Raw genomic sequence first — 20,667 nt, 5'->3', positions numbered from 1 at the left:
AACCTACGGGTTCAGGTCTACGACGGGAGCTCGGGGTCCCGCTGACGCGTCCCCGCGTTGCGCACCGGCTCGCGTGGGTCGCGGGCTCGGTATCCAGCGAATCGATGACGCAAACCTTCCGCATGCGTCCGTGTGTGCTTGAACATTGTGCAGATGCAGAGGCTTCGAGCCGGGAGGCTCGTGACGCGGGCTCGCTCAGAGTCGCTCAGCACCTATGTTGGTGCATTCCATGGCATTCGCTTGTTTAAAGGTTTTTACTGCATAGGTGCATGCCGTCGCTCTGTGATGGAGCCAGCGTGTATCAACGCTATGGCAAGCTGCACGATCTCTGTGGTTCAGTTTTGATGCCCCTGCTGTGCTTCTGGAGGAAAATAGCGAGCGCTCCACAAAAGCAAGCAGACAGTGTGCGGATCATCGGTTGCAATCTCAAGTCGGGTGTGCGGTCGCCAGTTCCGCTTTTGTTGCGCGGCGTATGCGTTTCAGAACTTGAATGAAAATGCCACTGAAGCGTAGGAGGGCATATACAGCGTCTATGGTGGCGAAGACGATTTCCACGAGTTGCACTGCGAAGTCAGTGCCGGGCAGGTGCCCTGGACATCGCCACGTGCGGGACTCTTGCCGCAGGTTCGAATATCACTGGAAATCTTGATGTCAGATGGCTTTCGTTCTCTCCATTCACGAGTGAGAAAACACTGGAACAAATAATCCTGAGCCCCTATCCGGATCGCTGAAGTGGGCGTACTAAGCTCTGCGCGGTGCAGCGTATCGCCACAGAGCATATCCCGAGTCCGTTGTGCGTGAAGTGAGATTCTTAAAAAAAGACGCTTATCGGTGCGATGGGCTAGCTTAGGGGCCTTTCATGCGAGCGGTATCCGCCAGAACGCGAGTCCATTCCGAAGGCTTCGGTCGACGTACCACTTACCGAATCGATGTTCCTGACCCACAGCCGCTGTAATGTAAAGAGTACGCTTCTGAAGAACACAATCAATGCCATTACAGAACCCGCTGGCGGCGAATGGCAACGTCCCAAGCGCCTCAAGGGATTCTGGTAAGGACCCGTGCCGTTTCGCGCTCTTGGCGCTGGCTTTCACAGATGCTTGCATACGAACACGCCAGAGGCGTACGCAACCGTCCGCAGAGCCGCTGCAAACCAGATTGGCGGCCTCAGGGCTCACCACCGAACATATCCACGGGCATACGGGATTCTTATGGGCGTCAAGAATCTTATGGACCGGTTTCTTCTTCGCTGTAGACCAGAGTGAAAGCGATCCATCATCAGCACCCGATACGAAGGTGGTCGGGCTCACCCACGCAACACAGTCTATGCTGGTACCGATCTGTGCACCAGCAGTTCGAGGTGCTCTGTACACAAGCTGGGTATCATCGTAGACTTTCCAAGAACGCACGGTGCGATCTCGGCCGCCAGATAATAGCCTGCCCCACGCCGCACAGCAGAGACTCGTCGCCTCTTCTTCGTGGCCGTAGTAGCTGTCGACGTAGTGCACGCTCCACGGGGACATGTTGCGGCCGTCGTACAGACCGGCCTCGGCATCTGGGCCTGAATCCAGAATGGATTGCGGTGCAGCTTTGGAACGCTCTATGCTCCAGAAACGAAGCGTTCGATCGAAGGAGGCGCTGAAGAGACTCTCTTCTGTGGAGTTGCGATCGACGCCGATTGAAACACCCGGTCCGGCATGTTTCCGGAAAACGTCCCGAAAGAAGGCCAGTCCGCTGACGGCACCCCGATGACCCCGCGCGACATGTACAAGCGAAAGGATAGGTATCGAGGGAGAGTCATCAGATATGTTCCGCTGTCGCAAATCATAGATACGAATGGATGCATCGCGGCTGCCGGAAGCGACCAACCGCCCGTCACGCGACGCTGCGACGCAGAGAATCTCGGGCTTTGCGGCGGACCCGGCGGAAGAGGTCGCACTTGCGGAGACAATGCTTTTGGCACCACGCTCGATATCCCATAGAAGCAGTGCTCCATCCTTTCCACCAGTGATGGCGTATCGGGGAGGCCCGAGCACCTCACCGTCGGGCAAAAAGGTGATACAGGTCGGGGGCCTTTTGTGACCGAAAGCCGTGAGCGTAGGTTCAGCAGGAAGCATGGATTCCACATCATCGAAGGCCATTTCAGAAGCATAGTACTGTCCGCGAAGTTGCTGCGCCTCTCTATAGAGAACCTCGTTCCACGCGTCGCTCGCACTGTCAGTGTCATCGTCGCTTGCGTCACCAAGAGCGGTTGCATCTCGTGCCTCGAGGCTGTCTTCGTCTGCTCTCTGGTGCAGATCGTCTTCAGTAAACCTTGCTGCTCCGATGCGCTCCAGGTACGCCTTTGCAAGGTGTAGACGTCTTGATTGCTCGCTTACCTCCGCTTCAGAACTGGAAGCGCTTTCGGCATCGGCTGCCTGTTCGAGACTCGGATCGAGATCTGCTGTAGAGCTTCCACGTAAACCACTTAAACTGCGCAGCTTCTTGCTCTCTAGGCCGTCGAGAGCAACCGATTCCCCGAGCACCGCGTTTTCGTCTTCTGCTTCAGATGATGCGATGGACTCGTCATCAGCTACCGCGTCGACAACGAAGCGCGGCAGCCGACCAGGTGCACGGCGTTCAGCTTGGTGTCCGCTACCCGGCAACTTTCGTCGGCGGTGTCTCATGAGCAGCAACACGGGCTCTCTGAAACGCCGCACACTCGTCTGGTGCTGTGTCCAGTGTGGCAGGTATCCCCCGGGTGGCGTCGCCGCCGCTGCGCAGCACACCCGACCGGTGCGAGGCGGCCGAATCCCGACGATTGCCCCCAATCCCTCAGGCTCTGTTTGCGTGTGTATGCATACGGACCCATGAAACCGAAAGGTGCATTGGATATCAGGGATTTGGAAATCGTCCATCGTTTAACCAGTCTTCGAATTCCATGTCGCATGCCTGGCAGCGGAGATGATGGGCGTTTTTGAACGTTTCACCCGGCGTCGAGGCTCCGTTCAGCGTACGCAATAGCGCTCGTAGCGTGGATGCGGGTGCAGCTCGGAGACTGTACTGTTTTGCTATCCCGTGGCGGATGTACGCTGGAGGTATCGTTCACCTGGTACGGGGTCGGGTGTCGTCATGGATGTGTGCTGGAACTGGCTGCTGACACAGGACTGTCTTCGCGGCACAACGCGTCGGAGAAAGTTGACAGTGGAGATGAATGTTGGCGGCCGAGTCTCCGCTTCGTATTCGTGTCTAGAATGCGTTGCCGTTTCGCGACGCAAGCCTTTGATCCGCAACTTGCTCTGGGGAGTTGCACAAGCGCTGGACCCGAGCTGTGGTCCCGTTCGCAGGACCTTCCGCTTAGAGGGTGGCATGTACATTTGGTACCCGCCAGTGAGCGCCGTGGCTCGATTAGAGGCCAATTCATCGCGAGGGCTACAGCAATTGCGAGCCACCTCTGGTCTTCCTCCATAGAAATACAGAGAAGCCGCTGTCTTTAAAAAAGGTATCTGCATTCCTGTTGTCAACGCGCACATCTTATGAACAAGTGTGTCAGAGTTTCATGATTCACAATCCCAAAAGAGTGAAAGTGTGATTCCCAGGATGCGTCCCGTGTTCCGATGCAGCATAGAGCCGAGGTCAGTCAGAGTACACCAACGCGCATTGTTGCGATCCTATGAGCTCGTCGAGCAAGCTCCGGGGATTCCAGTGCCGCCCACCAGTACATGTATGTATACTCTAGATTCTAATGCGTATGCTACGTCCGATCAACGTCTCCGATGCGAATATTTCGACTTCAGCGTTACCATACTGTTTCATGAACCGTGCGTTTGAGGCGGCGGGAGCCTTCTATATTTCTGGGGAACGATTGGGGAGCGTGTTTTCGCCCAAGAGGCGCTTCACCCAAATCTGCGTCGATTTCATCCAAGTGTTCTTGCGGTGGGTTGGGGTCTTCATGAAACTCCGACTGAACCAGGTGTACATGGTGGGCCCTTTGGCCCGTATACATGCCCGGCAGCCTGCTGCTATCGCTTCTGTCGAGGGTATTTGGAGTTCAAGTCCGAGTGCCAGCGCGGTGGTTGCTCTGCTCTACATTGAGCATCCAACACCAACGAGTCGCATTGCCCTGTTGGCGGCTGTCTGCAGACGCGAGACATTTGGGTGCTTCATGCCGCACCATTCAGTACCCCAGGTCGCAGGCTGGATGATACACATCCTTAGTGCCCTCGTACGGATTGCTATGCAGATAGAGGGGTCGGATGGGAATGGGCGTGCGATCGCTGTACCTCTATGCATCTTGGCGATCATCTCGTCAACGTGTGCCTTTTCGTCGAGCGTCGGCGTGAGACAGACCCCCAGGTAGCGATATTTTTCCACGATCGGAATTTCCTGATTCTGCAACCGCCACGAGCGACTGCGAATGCGCTGCGAGTCTCCATGGATGACCATGACGCCGCACTTCGATGCTCCTATGCTCATCTCCCAGCGATCGGCCCAGGCGCTGACTTGTTGCATGCTAGCAGCAAGCGTTTCCGGGGCGGGTGCCAACAGCACGACATCGTCCGCAAATAGACGGCCTGCGAGGCGGTTCCCATGTGGGCGCTCTTCACCGGGCTCTCCACAGTCTATCCACGGCACCTCAAGCCCGTATTGCCTGCAGTTGTTCAGCAGATCGTTGATGAAGATATTGAAAAGGAGCGGGGATGTGGGGTCGCTCTGTCGCAGTCCATGGCAGATCCTTATCGAAAGGATTCTTGAGCCGTCGCCCAGTCGGATGTGCATCCATGAGTCTACATAGAGCGCACGGAAGAACGCTAGGCACTTTCCGGAGACTCCGGCTCGTTCCATATTCAAAAAGAGAGCCTCATGCGGGGCCGTGTCAAAAACCTTTTGGAAATCGATGAAGCATACGTAAATTGGTTGTTGGCCGCTAATGGAGCGACGTTGCACCACTTCAGCTAGGGTCAGGGCATGGCTCATGCACTCCTCGTGGCTCCGGAATCCAGCCTGTTCTGGGGCGAAGAACTTGCGTTCCACGAGGCCTATCTGAGTCCGTTTCTTGGGAATGGCGCAAAGTAGCTTCATGATTTACGGGATGAGGCGCATAGTCCGGTAGATATTCATGTCTGTTCATGTCTGTGTGTGTGTGTATGTCAGAGTCCTTTTTGAGGATCGGTACGACCTCGACAGTCCTCCATACATCCGGGATGTACGCCTCTTCGAACATGCGTTGGATGAGCTCCACAAGGCGTTTACCTAACGTTGTGTCAGGTTCATCTGGTATCGATGGTGTCCCTGTTGTCCCGTCTTTTGGGGTCGCCAGTTTCATCCTCTCCGCAGGGATACCGCCGATGCCAGGTGTTTTGCGGTTGCTTGCGCATAGCAGGGTCCGAACAGATTCAGGCCAGAAGATTGGGTCGTTCCATTCCGGTACCGGTTCGAGGCGCGGTAGTTCTGCAGCATACTGTTGCCAATAGATTCGGTCTTGGCAGTGCCCAGTTACGTTTTCATGCAGCTCTGTCCAGTGGTCCGTCCAGGCCTCATTCAATGAGGCACGCTCCGTCCTCAGCGCATCCTTATACAGAATTGCCGCGCGCACGCACCGCCGGATGCGTGCGTGCGCGCAAAACACGCACGCATCAACGTCGTTGGCGCCACGTTGTACGCTACCCGTGCCTAGGCGCTGCTGAAAAAGCGTAGCTGAAGCATGTCCACGGACAGCCTGGAGCCTGTTAGTGTGAGCGAGTCCGTAGCAGGTGCTCCAGCAATCGAGGAAAGCGCTCAACTCCCGCTTGAAGAGTCGATTGGATGTGGACTCTACGTGGTTACTGCTGCGCAACCGTCGATCGTGACGCACGCGCGCGTTGCGCGCTTCATCTCCCCCGACCAGCCCAGTGTGCTTCTGGTGCGTTTAAACAGAATCGAAGTGTATGAAGTCTCTACCGATAGCACAAAGTCGCATGAGAGCGCGTTAGTCGCGTACGCGAACTTACCGGTCTTTGGCAGAATAGCGGCACTCGAGGTACTGCCCGGTGTCGGACTGTGCGAGCGTGCGACTGCTCGGGGAACAAGGGTCGCGAGCCCGGTGGGTGCGTTGCAACCCTCCGAGCGTCTCAGCAGTTTGAATCTGCACGGGGGTACCCCGCGAAGTGGTTCGAAGCGTGCTCGAACAAGCTCACGGCACAAAGTGGAAGCACCCTTAAAACCCGTACCGGAAACAGCACGCACTGTACAGGTGCTACCGTCCGATGCTGGAGACCAGAGCACGGACGCTGTCTTCATATTGACGGAACGTTTGGACTTTGCCGTGATCAAGTATGACACGAGATTGCAGGGAGTGGCGACACTCGTTGCGGGGTCGCTCGCGTCTAAACTCGGCCGGCGATGCCCGCTTGGTGAGTTTGTGGCGCTTGATCCCAGCGCGCGATGCCTAGCCGTCTATGCCTATGACGGCCTTTTGAAAGTAGTACCGGGCAGCCTCATGGGTGAGGCCTTTGAGGTTCGGCTCGACGTTGTGCAGGTCCAGAGCATGGAGTTCCTTATCGGGACGGAGCATCCAACGCTCGCCATAATCCACACGGATTATCTTCATAATCGCCATCTGGTCTCATATGAAATTCTTCTTGGTCGGCAGGATGTCAGAGAGGGACCCATTGCACAGCAATATTTGGATGCCTCGGCCGAGCTGATTATTCCAGTGCCGCCAGCACCGAACGATTCAGCAAACGACGGCGCCTGCGGGGGATTCGTGGTTGCCTGTGACACGTCCCTGGCACTCCACCCCGGCCGCAGCGGCGTCGCAAAGCAAGTAATCCATTTCCACGGCGGTCAGTTCGCACCGATGCGTTGTTTTTGTCCTATAAGCGGCATTGGCGGCAGCAGCAAGTCTGCATCGGTAGAGGCAAACAGACAAGACCACTTCGAAACAGGGCTTGAGATGCTTGCGGCTGCCGGCTACCACGCCCACTACTTGCTGGGCGATCGGGATGGATTTCTGTATGTTCTCTCAGTTGGTGCTGAAGTGGGCATGCGCCTCGAGTGTGTTTGCGAGAGCAGCGTGGCAAGCGCGATTGCTTACCTGGGGAGTGATTTGGTCTTCGTCGGCTCGGCATTAGGTGACTCCCAACTTGTTCGACTGCTGCCGTCGCAGACTGAGTCACCTGAGCTCGTGCAAACGACGCTATTCGCCACTGCATCGGCATCAAGCCATGAGCGCAGGGAATCCCGAGCCGAGAGAGCCGAGTGTCAGCTCTGGTTCGGACAAGTGGTGCAGTGCTACACAAACATCGGTCCTATCCAAGATCTACTCGTCACCGGTGATGATTCCTTTAGCGACGGGCACATCATCACATGCTCGGGAGTTTCTCGAATGGGCTCATTGCGAATCATCCGAAATGGGATCGGCTTTGTTGAGCATGCCGCCGTGGAGCTCGATGGCATCAAGGCGCTGTTCACGCTGCCTTCACTAACCTCACCCGAGTGGGATGAATTTCTGGTTGTGTCCTTCACAGCAGAAACACGAGTCCTTCGTCTCGCAGCACACGATGAGCTCGTTGAAGTGGAATCGCTGGCTGTGGATGAGGCTACAATCCTAGCGATGCGCTTGCCAGCTGAACAGCTTGCACTCTGGGTGACCGCATCGTATGTCGGGCTCGTTGATTTGACGCTCCTGGAGCGACCTGCCGTGGCGTGGACCCCTCCCTCATCAGAGCAAATTACCAATGCAGTTTTTGATGAGTTGCATAAGCTTGTTCTCGTGTCAACTAGTAATGCGCAGCTCTATGTTCTCCAGCAGCGGAAGACATCCCTTGTGCCAGTCGGCAGCCAGACGCTTCCGGCTGAGGTCGCTTGCATACACGCCGCTTACGGAATCGTTGCGCTCGGTACCTGGGCAGAGTCTCGAATACGGCTGTTCCGGCTCCATGAGGACACGGGGAATCGCTGGGAACTGGAATGCATACGAGAAAGTGCGTTGCCGTCAACGTCGGTCCCCAGGTCGGTGCTTCTGACTTACTTGGATGATCATGGCGGCCTGATGGCCGACCACGGCGGCAGAGCCCATTTGTGCCTGCTCGTCGCCGTCGGCGATGGTCGGCTCTTCGCGTTTAACGTTTCACAGCCAGATGCGAAACGCAGTGGGCCCGAGCCAGAAGATCTCAGCAAGTGCGAACTGCAACTCCAACATCCGCGGCAACTACGGCTCGGTTCGCGTCCTGCAGCACTGAATAATCTGCAGCTTCACGGAATGCGCTACGTTTTTGCCGCATGTGGACGCGCATCTGTGATCCACGCGCACCACGGTACCCTATTCTGTGGGAATGTGAACCTTCGTGACGTCACCCGGGCGGTTCGCTTTCACACGAAGGGTTTTCCGGACTCGATCGCTGTGGCGACGGAGCAGGGCCTTGCACTCGGCGGGATTGAGCACATCCAACAGCTGCACATTCGTCGCCACGATCTTCGCGAGCAACCGCGTCGCATTGCCCACCTTCGTGGCTATATCTGCCTGCTAACCGTGTCGATAGTTTTCGGGGAGGAACGACACCATGTACGTCTGCTGAACGACGAAACGCTCGAGACGATCACCAGTCACGATTTGGCGATGAACGAGCACGGCCTGAGTCTGGTGGCGATTCCCGAACGCGATGTCTTTGTCGTCGGTACTGCGTATGTGCTGCCTTCAGAAATGGAACCATCCCGCGGAAGAATACTCGTATTCAGTCGAGAGGAATTGCTCTTACTGAACGAGCTGTACACGCCAGGTGCCGTCTACACCATGAGCGCCCTGGCGGATCCCAGTGATCGCACGTGTCGGTTTCCGGCGAGTGCTGCCCGGTTCCTTGCCGCCGGCGTGAACAACGTCGTGATCCTCTACGATTGGGGTCAGTCGGGTCACGGCGACGACTACGAACTGCGTGAAGTTGCTCGCCATCTGGGGCACGTACTCGTGCTGCGCCTCGAAGCACGCGGCGACCAGCTTCTCGTTGGAGACCTCATGAAATCGCTCTGTGTGCTACAGCTGGTGCTGCCCGAAGGCGAAACTTCCGATGGCGCCTCGCCGTGTCTCAAAGCGGTGGCATGGGACTACGAGACCGCGTGGATAACGGCTTGTGCGTTCCTGAACGAGGACACGTACCTTGCGGCCGATAACTCGTACAATTTGCTGTCGTTGCAGCGGAATCCGCACGAAACGCGATCGGAATTCCGCCACGCACTCAATCGTGCGGGTGCTTTCCATCTCGGTGATCTGGTGAACGTCTTTCGGCGGGGAAAACTGGTCACAGAGGCCTCTGGAAATGAAGAGGCCGGCACTGGAAACGGTCACAGCACCATCGATACCGAGAGCACCAGGGATGTCGCGCGAGCATCGACAGGCACCACGACTGCCGACAACGTCAGCCGTCAGACGCTGCTGTTCGCAACGACCGCTGGAGCGATCGGCATCATCGTGCCGCTGGACCCAGCACAACATCGTATGCTGTCGCGGGTGGAGAAAGCGTTGCGCTCGCTGACGGATCATCCTGCTGAAGCGGGTGCTGCGGACAACGGCCACGAGCGGGTGCGTCGTTCACCGCTCACCAGTATCCGGCTTGGTGTCGAGGGTTTTGCGCACGCCGACTGGCGCACACCGCTTTCTGAGCGCGCCCTCAATAGCTTGCATAGCATGACCTGTTTCGACTTACCGCGACGAGGATTCGTGGACGGAGATCTGGTGGAGCGGTTTCGGGAACTTGAACCCACTGAAATGGAATTCGTGGCCGCCCAGGTCGGTGCATCCATCGAGCATATCAAACTCCTCGTGGATGATTTGGCTCGTCTGCACTAGGGCGATGCTACGGCCGCACGAAGCGCACCAGCGCATATGCTCGTGCGTGCTTGTGTGTGTATGTGTGTTTGTCTGTGTCCGCGAACGGTTTACCTGGAAGCGTGTCGGGCAGGGAGGTAGTCGCCAGCCTCCATGCCCATGCATCGATGAGAGCATCGGTGCATACGCCCGTGCTCACACCTATGCATCTGTGCATCAGTGTGCATATGCACGGGAAACGAAACCGAGTTTCCAGAGGCAAACACGCGTACACTGCGTGGGGTCCGCAGACACACCGGCTCTTGGGTTGCGTTGCGCAGCGCGGCTTCACTTTGTACCAAGAAGCTCCTGAATTCGGCACTGGCAGCGCACAAGCTCTGGCGGCGTCTCCGGAGCTGGCGTCGCAGGTTCCAGTAAGATATCCACGCCACCGTAGCGCTGCTGGTCCTTGAGCTGGTCCATGAGCCAGCGTACGTCCAGACGCATCTGCTGGAGGATTTTGGTGCGTTCCGTTTCCGTACGGTCTGCGTCGGGATCAGCAGCACGCTCCACATCGTGCAGATGCAAGCGACGCAGCGCGGCTTCAGCTTGTTCGATGCTTCGAACGACCTCGAAGCCTGTATCCAGGTAGCGATGGATGACCGCCACCGCAATGTGCGTGGCCCAGCGCCGGCGCCACTGTTGCAGCGCCGCTGCCGTGAAGGGCATTACCTCGTTCCGTTGTTGTTGTTGTTGTTGTTGCCACGGATTCGTGAGCTCCTTCAAAAACGAATCCAAGGGCAGAAGAACAGCGTGAATGAACGGAGTCGCTCTGCTGGGCATGGGCTTGTTCGACATCATTCGATACGCTGCAAGCAGGCCACGCAATGGTTGCATTTTCTCGGTGCATTGCTCGAGAATTAGGGCAGTCACTCGTTGTTCCAGACCTGGCACGGTTCGGTTGACGAGCCATTCGAGCGCTTGCGTGAATGTCTCAGCGACAGGTAGCGCGCGCGCTGCACCTGCGTCATGCGGCGACGCGAATACCTCATCTAGCTCAGAGACTCGATCTCGCCAAAGCGTCTCGAATGCGGCAGGTAGCTGGCGCTGGAGAATGTGGAGATCGTCCATCATCCACGCGCACTCAGCGGCGGTGAATGGACCACCCGCTGCCGAGCCTTGTTCCAGCCAGACCACAAGACGCGCTATCAGACGCAGCGTCAGCCGCAACGACTCGCTCACCAGCGCCGATACGAACACCGATCCAGACCACAAGACTTGTATCGCAGCAACGGTATAGAGGGTCTGCCAACACCGCACTCCCTGGGCATGCCAGCGCTGAAAACAAGCCCATGCAACTGGATCTGCATGCCACAGTTCACAGAGCGCTGACCTGGCATCCAGCGTGGTTACGGGTTCCGGCGACAGCTGCAGGACGTGTTCGAGACGTTCGATGAGGCCCGTCGAGCGTACTTGGAAATATGCAGCAAGGTTCCAGCACCGCCAGAATGCAGTCGTAGCCTCATGGCGGATGACTAGATCCGCCGCCTCCGGCACGACAGCGGCTCTCGCTCTCCGAACATGCGCTGCAAAGCGTTGCATGAGACAATAGGCCCGATGGAAAAGTTCCGCATCTGCTGGTGATAACTTGGTCACGAACGCTTCCCGTATTTCATCAGCGATTACCGGCCAGAAGCCTCTACCGAGGAGATCTAGATAGAGGATTGCACTTGGTCGCCTCTTTGTGGCTGGAGGTACCCCAGTGACCTGCATGGCAATGCGTGCTGCCGGGGTTATAAACACAGCAACAACCTGCTCCAGCTGTGCGATAACGGATTGCCAGCAGCGGATCAATGCAGACTCGCCTGTATCCATTGTTTCGGGAGCGGTACTCGTATTCACGTTCGCCTCTTTCATGAGGCGTTGCACCAGAGGCCGTACAACCGCTTCCCGAAAGTCGCTTTCAAAGGCTAGCGCGAGGCGCGCATCTTGATAGGCCTGGGCGAGTTCGCGAAAGCGTTCCCAGTGGACGGCCTCTGGTACACCGCCAGCGGACGTACTTGTCAAGGTTGCCACGAGTTTGCTGCGGAGCGTGGTAGCCAGGCGTTTTTGAAGCTGCTCCAGTTGGGTGTGGATCAATCCCGCCAGCATCTCACATGAAAGCGGCGATGTGTCGGGCTCGTGCGGCATCGGCTGCGTATCAGCCGTGGATACATCCTCCCGCAACATCTCTTGTAGCTGGAAACATTCACCCAGTTGCTTGGCAGCAATATAGAGTCGATGCCATGCCTCAGTCTGTGCATCTGCAGACTCGTCGGTCGGTGTGCGTGCGGTATCGTCCCGAATGCCAGTCGCCTTGTCTGGGGATTTCTCCTCTGCGGCTGATACCGGTGGGTATGGGTCAACCGAAGCAAGCGCTTCTTCTACTTGGCACGCGAGCTCCGTGATGCGCTCAAGGCGTTCCGCATGCCAGCGTCGCCGAGTCGCCCAATATGCTTGTTGTATTCGTGTGCAGACTTGATCACGCCTGCTGCACTGCTCCTGATAAACACCTTGGAGGGTTTCCCACGCGAAACGGGTCTTTTGGCGGCAATGCTGAATGATCTCCAGCAAAGTGCCCAGTTCACCAGATGCAGACGCGTCCGGCTGAGCGCAACCTGCACGAGCCGGTGCAGTTTGTGGTGTTTCTAGTGCAAGTGCGTCATCGCCGTTGTATTCTGCCTGGAACGAGCTTCGGCGCCCCAGATCCTGTTCTATCCAGGCTGTCAGCTTAGCACGTATCTCTTCCGCAACACTCTGAAGGTTCTGGTGAACAAGTCGCAGCGGCACAGCCGGTCGCAGCTGCTGCAGCCAGTCGCTCGCCTCGCGGATGCGTCTATTGTCGACGGCGCTTTCCGTGTTATCGTTTCCCTGGTCAGCGTCCACTCGTGCTTGCGTACTTGAGTCGGAGACGAAAGCACCAGAGCGGGCATCTGCGTCCGCCAGCTCGGGTGTGTAGGTGCCTGTACGCGGGTTCAGCGGGATGCCCCAGTGACGCAGCGCCTCGATAACCGCCACGCTGCGTTTGTCGGAGCTGGCGCGCATCACATTCGCTTAAAGCCAAATGAAAACTCTTGAAACCGTCTCAGGCTTCGTACAGTGGGAAAATGGTCTCTCGCGTAAGCGTAGATGTTCAAGGTTTCCGCATGGATCGCTGACAGGCGCCCAAAAACAGAAACAATCCTCCTGAGCGCGCAGCGACAGGCGCCGTTTCTCGCATTCTGTGGTGTCCAGCGCCTCATCGAATGGTCGTATCGATAAATGTCGATCCATATCAGAGATTCGGGACATAGTCGGTTAGCGAAATCGAACCTTCTTGGTAAAAAAAAGCGAAAAGTCCCATTCCCAGATGCTGATCATTTTCAGACTTTTGGGCATGTACCCGGTTGGACAGATCGATCGTACTTTGAAAAACAGCGATACTACTCCAGCTTTTTACCGTCTCGGATCAATGGATCTATACACAAGTTTCCAAATACTTGCATCCAGAAGGCAACATGGAAAGTGAACATCGTTTCCGTGCGGCGACTTCTAGATTCCTCAAACTGCACACAAGCCATCTCGTCGCGAATAGAGGCTTGCCCGATCAAGAAAAGTCGACGAGTGCCAAGCCTGCAATGGCGCTCGCTTACCGGGACGCTGCCCTAGACCTTCGTCTTCAGGATATGCGACGCTAGAGCTCCGCGCCTCAGCATATCCAGGTTGAGTCGATGGGGTGAGTGTCTGTACAACGTGGAGTCGCAACTGGAACGACAGAGCCTTTAGAAGAAAAGAGGTTTCGTAGCGACGCCACTTAGGCGACGGCGCTCCGCCAGGTTGTAACGTCACCAGCCGGTGTGACTTGAGGTGGAGAAGCGTTTGAATATGCTGCTCCTCTGTGAGCAAAGCGCTCGTCTTTTGCAAGCCGATTGGGAAAGTCTGTGCCGTCTCGGCAACTCGACGCCAAGCTCCTGCCCACGCGAGAATCCAGAGGAGGGCATACTTTTCGCGAACAGAACGACCACGCATCATGCGACTCGTTCTGTCATCGAAACGACCGCTCCTGTGGAGCTTATCAGTACGGAATTCGTCTCGATGGTATTCGAATGGATCACGCATCTCGTTTGCGTGGAGCCTGGACTAGTTCTCTAAGCCCAGATGCCGCCACTGCTGCTCCTGTTCGCGTACAAGTGCTAGCGCGTTGCTCGCCGGTATCGACCTGAGAGCGCCGTTCAAGCACGACGAGATGATACGGTTGCAAGAGCATCGAACGAATGCTTGATCCCTAACTTGGCGCTCGAGCGTCTCGCTTCTCTCAATTATAGCTAGAAATCGTGCTCGCTTGGCTTGAATACGACCACTCCCCGACACTGCTCGCAGGGCGCCAAGCCAGAGCCCCAACGTTCACACTTGCCGATCATTGGACATTCTACAGTGCTAGCAGCGCTCCAAACCTAACCCAGACCCAGAACCTACACACCTGCGGATCACATGACACTGGGCAGCGTTCACTGCCCCCTTTCAGGCAGCGTTCGCCGGCTTTGCCCGTGCTTTCAAGAGCCGATAGCACTGCTCCTTTAACCAAGCTTTATTGTGCGGTTTGTAAGAACGTGTCGCTTCGTCATAGGTCAAAACTCCACAATCGAATAGTTCATCAATGAAACGATTCAAGTCACCAAGTCCGTACTCCACTTGCTGCATACCGGGGTTCTGCGCTCGTACCCGCTGCTCGTACAAATGACAAAGGCCGTCCACCAGCTCCGCGATCGACTCATAGTCGTAGTATGTTCGTGTCGTCTTCGCTGCTGCAGGTTGTAACAGGAGCACTGTGTGCGTCATCAAGGCACCAAGAAACAATGCGAAACTAGAAGGCAATCGTTGCCCTCTTCGTTCGTTGCCAAACGCAGGAAGAGGCCACGTGTGCGCGAAGCGAAACGCCGTGGCTGCCGACGCCGCCGTACCAGCGAAACAAGAGAAACACAGGTGCTGGGAGCTCGTACCCCGACGAGATGGACGTCTCGGCAATATGAGGATACGTTCACGAGAGCCGAGGAAACAATTACGTTGGTACTCTGGCTCTGTAGAGTGACCTGGGGTCTGGAATCGTCTGGTTAGAAACGTGGATTCTGCAAGGAAGCGAATCAGGTACCCGAACAACTGCTCTTGTCGTCATCGCCGTACTCATCGGTAGTTGAAACGATGCCTGGATGCGTGCGTGTTACAACTGTGTCAGCAGGCGAAAGAACGGGACCGTGTGGGAAGTTACACTCTAAAGTTTGGGTCTGAGTTCACCACCAGCCAGGGAGTGCTTGTTCTGCGACCTTTTTGCCCTTTTCTTATCTCCGGCTTTGAACAGGCCGGTCTCTCCTGTCCGCCAGCATCTTTTTGAGCAGACGCAGCATGTTGATGGCAGTTTGCAAGCACCGAATTCGTTGCTTCCGGCTGCTGTCGATGCACTTCAAGCAAAAGCGGTCGTTGCGAACGCCGCTTCGCTTGCCATTTCCATCACTTACGTAGACAACATCGCTGCGCTCTTTGCAGCGGTGCCATTGGCGGTGGTGAGGTGTCCTCATACGTCTTGTACACTTCTTCCTTGCCCGTCGAGTATCGCCACAGGGAGCATGAACGTTTGCGTCAGCGCTCGGTGCACGCCCTTGACTGGAACAGAAGGCTCCACTCGCTCCTTGCCTCGGCAGCCGCACCCGGTAACATCTCCTGGGATCTCTCGCTTGCTCTGGGCGATGGTTCAGGCGAGTAATTCCTCCTCTGTACATGGCAGTGCACGCTCTTCCATGAGACAGAGGATCTGTGGAACTGGATCCTGTCTATGATGGAACAAGTGCCGGAACGAAAATCGAAGCTGGAGAACAGATCGACGTATTTCGATCCGTCTACGCTTTCTTGCTTGGAAGCGGTGACGTATATCCGACGGGAAACGATCGCTGCAATGACTGACGTCCATGTCCAAGACGCTTTCCCATGCAAGCAATAGAGATGGAGGCATCTGGCAGCATATCCCGTCCGAGGTATCGAGCTGCTGTCGAGTGCGCTGTTCTTCGGCAGCCACAAAGAGAAAACGATTTATCTTTCGATCGGAATCGATTCCCTGACCGTACCTGTTCAGTGAGCGTTCTGTACGAGCTTGTGATCAAGTCGTTCAGGCCCAAGTTGTAAAAACTTCAACGTCTATCAAGGGGCGCGACACACGGGGCCCACGAGATGCCTTGAAGCAGTAAGATCGAAACCTCGAAAGAATTCGTTATTTGAGCAATGCTACACCTAAGGAAAGGAGCGTTGCGGATGCTTGTACACATCCATTGGATAAGGATATCGTGTATGTTAAGATCCCTCGCTCGAGCGAGCCGCGATTCATTTCGATACCCATGACATCATGAGTATCGGCGGCAAAGCCTCAAGCAAGCCAGACTGCAAACTCAGCAAAGCATCCGAAACCGACGCATGAATCCGTGAATCCGTATTGCTAAAATTCGCGTCTAGAACTTTTTGGATCCGAAAATCAGATCTGAAAACAGTTCGAAAGCAAGAAGCAGAACATATTATTCACGCTTCCATTTTCATCGAACTCGGGCGTCGTGCAGGTAGCGCGCGTGTTCCCGCTCCGCTTTGACAACGCGTTGCCTTCAGGACTGGCCCGAGCCGAGCCGAGCCGAGCCGAACCCGAAACTGAAGCCTTTCCGGGCATACGACGCTGTTCAGGTCGTCTGTATAAGGAGGACGCGGTATTGGATCTGTTGTAGACGCGGTGCATGGACCGCATGCAAACACAAATAGGGAACAGGCATGCTTCCACTCCGTTTCAGAGCCAAGTAGGTGCAGCGAGCAGTGCCAGGAAACGGTACAGAGGCGGCGAAGCGCAGCGTCGCCCCAACTCCCAGGCATCTCACGAGACGGGGGCCAAGAGCAGGCAGCAGCACGCTGCAGAGCGTGCCTACTCGCCGTCAGCAACGTCATGGGAAGCGAAAACCGGACGCCTCTCCGACGGCGTGGGCTCCAGCAGACGGACACCTGCAGTTGGCCGTGAAGTGTTTGACTCGCCGACGCCAGAAAGCGAACCAGCATCCTCGTGTGCGTCGCCTCAAGACCCGGTGGAGGATATGGACTCGTTGGAACCCTGGATCCAGAAACAACTGGTGGCGCTGCGAGCAGAGCACGGAGGAGGCACGACGCGCTGGCCCAAGTACCTCGGCAGTATTCTAGTCCCGGTTCGCGCCACTGCCACGCTTGAGCCCATGGCGGTGACGAGTGGCGCGGAGCTGGTGCTCAAGGTGAGCCCAATTATGTCCAACGGAACGGGAAGTCTGGGTCGTCACAACCGCAACCGGCAGCGTCAGCGACTGCGCTTCGCAGTGCGGGTGTGCACCGCTGAGCACGGCCGCGAGTTTGGGCGTCTTGAGCCGCTGGAAGCGCTCGATCTACCAACTTGCCTCGGTGCTTTGCAGAGCGCCAATCTGATTATAGCGCGAGCTCGAGCGGTGGACTGCCCGCTGCACATTCGATTCGCCTGTGTGTTTATTGCCGAGGTTGCCATATTTGCTGCCAAGTCTATGTTTTCCTTCGCTGCACCCGGGGAGCGTAGCGGTCGGCGACCTGCAGGCTTCGACGCGGACCAGGAGGATGCACTCACGCACTGGATTGCACAGCTCTTCCACTCCCTAACCGGTTCAGGGACGGACACCAACGAAACAACGGCTCTGAGTTCGGATACCATTACCCATACCAAGGCGCGAATCGAAGCACCCGGAGAGCGGGGCTCCGCTTCGGTAACCAAGTGCCTACGCACTGAGGCCTTCCGCCCCGAGGACGCCGTCCAGTGGATCCTAGCCGCTGCCGAAAACGTCCATGTTGATGCACCACCGGTGCCGGTGCCGCCACTGTTGGCGTCGACGCTGCGTCCGTACCAACAGAGTGCCCTGAACTGGATGGTTGCTCGCGAACGAGCTCCAAGTCATACTCCAAGTAGCGACGATACCCAACAAACCTGGCGGGAGCAGCGTCTCCCCGATGGAACGCGCTACTTCCAGCATCGAGTATCGGGCCGGGTATCGCTGCAGCCGCCGATGACGTCGCCGGCGGTAGCCGGAGGCATCCTAGCGGACGAAATGGGACTCGGGAAAACCGTCGAAGCGATTTCGTTAATGTTGGCAAACCCACGACCTCCCCAGGAGCAGACACGACTCGACCGACAGGCAGCGCTGTTCACGAAGCATCCCGAGCGCGTCACCACCGAGTCGCACCGCGAAAACGAGTCCGATACGAAGGCTGGTGGACGTCGAGCTGCCAATGCCGCAGCCGCAGCTCAAACCAGACGGTCGCTCGTCGACAGCTGCTGTGGCGGTACGCTGATTGTCTGCCCCATGTCGATTCTCAGTCAGTGGTGCGCTGAACTCAACACTCATGTCGCCGATGATGCCGATTTCATTGTCCATATCTACTACGCGAATGATCGCGAGACGGATCCCTTGGTCTTGGCGCGTTTTCAGGTGGTGATTACCACCTACGGTACCCTGTATTCGACCTGGAAAAGCACCCAACAAACTGAATCCGCGGAGGCGCGCGGTTTGTACGCACTTCGCTGGCATCGACTGATCCTGGACGAGGCGCATGTCATCAAGAATCCCAGCAGTGGCTGCTCTCGTGCCGTGCTCGACCTGAGAAGCCGTTACCGCTGGGCTCTGACGGGAACCCCGTTGCAGAACAATCTCGAAGACATCTATCCGCTGTTGCGGTTTCTGGCGGTGGAACCCTGGTCAGATGCCTCGCTTTGGAAACGGTACATAGCGCGTCCCTTCGAGTCAGGTCAAGCGGCAAAGATGCAGGCAGCGCTCTCGCTTTTGTCATCGATTCTTCAACCGCTGATGCTACGTCGAACGAAGCGCACACTGGACGAGCACACTGGTGCACCGATTCTGGAGCTACCCGCCAAGCAGACGGAGGTCGTATACGTAGACCTATCTGCTGCCGAACGACAGCTCTATGATGCCGTTTACAAGGCAAGTCGAGCGCGCTTTTCCACGTTTTTGGCAGACAATCAGATCACCTTTTACTTGACGACGGTATTTGAAATGTTGATGCGCATTCGACAGCTCTGCGATCATCCGCTCCTGATCATGTCCTGCCCGGCACGCGACCTGCATATTCTCCAGGATGTGCAGAAGTTTATGCAACGCTTGACGGAAGGCCGAGGATCAGACCAGGCGACCACGTACCTGGAAACGTTGGCGGGCCAGTTGCAGCAGAGTCTGCACGATGAGCGCTCCATCGAGTCCAGTACGAACACCAAACCCTTGTGTCCGATCTGTTTGGAGAGCATCGATGACGCAGTGGCTTTACGGAACTGCGCGCATGTCTTCTGTCGAGACTGCATCTTGACGTTGCTGCTGAGCAATCGACACGGGAACGCCCAATGTCCCGTGTGTCGGAAAGGCTGCTCTTTTGCCGATGTGATGAGTACGCCGCGTCGGTCTCGCTTTCGCGTCGACCTGGAGAGGGGTTTCTTCCTCAGCACCAAGCTCGCGAGACTCGTCAATGATCTCGTCGAAGCAGTGCAGGCGTTCGAGCGCGATCCTGTTCGGCACGGCAAATGTGTGGTGTTCTCCCAGTGGACCGGTATGCTGGACCTGATTGAACGAGCGCTGCAAGCATGGAATCACGAGCACGCTCGAACGCTGTTTCAAGTGGGGCGTCTTGATGGCACGCTCTCCCAGAGCCGACGAACAGCGGTACTCGAGGCGTTTGCCACGATGAATCCGTCTACCTCGGCCGCAACCGCCACTGGACGGATGAACGTGCTCTTAGCTTCGCTTCGTGCGGGAGGCGTTGGTTTGAACCTCACCGCCGCCTCCTCCGTCTTTTTGGTGGATCCCTGGTGGAATCCTTATGTAGAAGAGCAGGCCATGGATCGGGTTCATCGAATGGGACAGACTCGTACTGTACAGATTCGGCGTTACATCGTTCGAGACTCTGTCGAGGAGCGTATGCTCTTGCTTCAGGACAAGAAACGGAGCATGGTAGAGGATGCACTCGGCAGTTCTGGTACAGAGAATCAATCGAGTCGACTGGCGGACCTGCTCTTACTGTTTTCCTTGGACGCTGGCGGTGCCACGGGATCTCGCTCGAAGCGGCTATGAACGATGCAGTTTTCTGGTAGTGGCCGTACAGATGCATCATGATATGGAATTTCTGACGCGTCTCTACAATGTCGAGTCGATGCATCCGCACAGGATGCGCCTGGGAGCGCCATTCGCTGGTTGTTTCAGCGTTCAGACGCTATCTTGTTCCCCTGCTGCTGCCGTGGATCCAGGGACCTGTTCAAGGCCCGGGATTTATGGAAGACCAGCCCATCAGGCAACGCTGCAGCAGAACAGGAACGCTTGCCCGGAAATACAGCTCGATGCGAAGCCCCATTGAGTGGTACGTCTCTCATTGCGGCGCCTGAAAAGTGTATTCGCGAACCGTTGCGCCTCTCTGTCGATACCGCACAACGCATACTTTCCGTGCGTAGGCTCGGTTCCCTGCCCATAGCCATTTGATCGCAGACCGACTGCACCGACCTTTCATACTGAGTAGCTTTTGTCATGAGCCGAGCGCCATCGGAAACGATTTCCGCTCAGCGTTTCGCTGTCGACCAGAGATGCACTAGACCTTGGGGTAGACGAATGCCCGCTCCTGACAGCATGGCTCATCCAAGGCGTCCACAAGAACGGCATTCACTTTAAAGTATACAGATTTCGCTCAAAAGCAGCTGCAAGAGAGCTAGTTGCGCCCCGGATGAACACGGAAACCGCTGCTTATGAGGCGTTTGAGTGACAAGGCCCGCCATGCTCGATAACGGGGAGGCATCACTAGCGTGCGCTTTGGCCTCATTTCCGCAA

General features: G+C 56.6%; 7 protein-coding genes across 7 annotated transcripts, besides 2 other annotated features; 3 read left to right on the top strand and 4 right to left on the bottom strand.

Annotated features, from left to right (window-relative positions):
- Nucleotides 1-857: 857 nt before the first annotated feature.
- Nucleotides 858-2,663, bottom strand: CYME_CMR267C (similar to U3 snoRNP-associated 55-kDa protein RRP9; the record flags this gene model as incomplete). Its single annotated transcript, XM_005538466.1, has 1 exon — nucleotides 858-2,663. The coding sequence occupies one exon, from the start codon at nucleotides 2,661-2,663 to the stop codon at nucleotides 858-860; it is 1,806 nt and encodes a 601-aa protein (XP_005538523.1).
- Nucleotides 2,664-3,014: 351 nt separating this feature from the next.
- Nucleotides 3,015-3,473, top strand: CYME_CMR266C (hypothetical protein; the record flags this gene model as incomplete). Its single annotated transcript, XM_005538465.1, has 1 exon — nucleotides 3,015-3,473. One exon carries the CDS (start codon nucleotides 3,015-3,017, stop codon nucleotides 3,471-3,473), a length of 459 nt encoding a protein of 152 aa, XP_005538522.1.
- Nucleotides 3,474-4,062: 589 nt separating this feature from the next.
- On the bottom strand, nucleotides 4,063-5,058 carry CYME_CMR265C (retroelement; the record flags this gene model as incomplete). Its single annotated transcript, XM_005538464.1, has 1 exon — nucleotides 4,063-5,058. One exon carries the CDS (start codon nucleotides 5,056-5,058, stop codon nucleotides 4,063-4,065), a length of 996 nt encoding a protein of 331 aa, XP_005538521.1.
- Nucleotides 5,059-5,680: 622 nt separating this feature from the next.
- On the top strand, nucleotides 5,681-9,799 carry CYME_CMR264C (UV-damaged DNA binding protein; the record flags this gene model as incomplete). The annotated part of the gene is made up of 1 exon (XM_005538463.1): nucleotides 5,681-9,799. One exon carries the CDS (start codon nucleotides 5,681-5,683, stop codon nucleotides 9,797-9,799), a length of 4,119 nt encoding a protein of 1,372 aa, XP_005538520.1.
- Nucleotides 7,999-9,742: a sequence feature (possible transcribed region).
- Nucleotides 9,800-10,105: 306 nt separating the features above from the next.
- Nucleotides 10,106-12,841, bottom strand: CYME_CMR262C (similar to conserved oligomeric Golgi complex component COG2; the record flags this gene model as incomplete). The annotated part of the gene is made up of 1 exon (XM_005538462.1): nucleotides 10,106-12,841. One exon carries the CDS (start codon nucleotides 12,839-12,841, stop codon nucleotides 10,106-10,108), a length of 2,736 nt encoding a protein of 911 aa, XP_005538519.1.
- Nucleotides 12,448-15,049: a sequence feature (possible transcribed region).
- On the bottom strand, nucleotides 14,297-14,614 carry CYME_CMR260C (similar to enhancer of rudimentaryp1 homolog; the record flags this gene model as incomplete). The annotated part of the gene is made up of 1 exon (XM_005538461.1): nucleotides 14,297-14,614. The coding sequence occupies one exon, from the start codon at nucleotides 14,612-14,614 to the stop codon at nucleotides 14,297-14,299; it is 318 nt and encodes a 105-aa protein (XP_005538518.1).
- A 1,493-nt stretch (nucleotides 15,050-16,542) lies between the features above and the next one.
- CYME_CMR259C (probable DNA repair protein RAD5) lies at nucleotides 16,543-19,923 on the top strand (the record flags this gene model as incomplete). The annotated part of the gene is made up of 1 exon (XM_005538460.1): nucleotides 16,543-19,923. One exon carries the CDS (start codon nucleotides 16,543-16,545, stop codon nucleotides 19,921-19,923), a length of 3,381 nt encoding a protein of 1,126 aa, XP_005538517.1.
- Between the last annotated feature and the right edge of the window lie 744 nt (nucleotides 19,924-20,667).

The sequence above is a fragment of the Cyanidioschyzon merolae genome, chromosome 18 (assembly GCF_000091205.1).
Source record: "Cyanidioschyzon merolae strain 10D DNA, chromosome 18, complete genome".
NCBI lineage: Eukaryota > Rhodophyta > Bangiophyceae > Cyanidiales > Cyanidiaceae > Cyanidioschyzon > Cyanidioschyzon merolae.
This window is presented reverse-complemented; position numbering and strand designations above follow the sequence as displayed.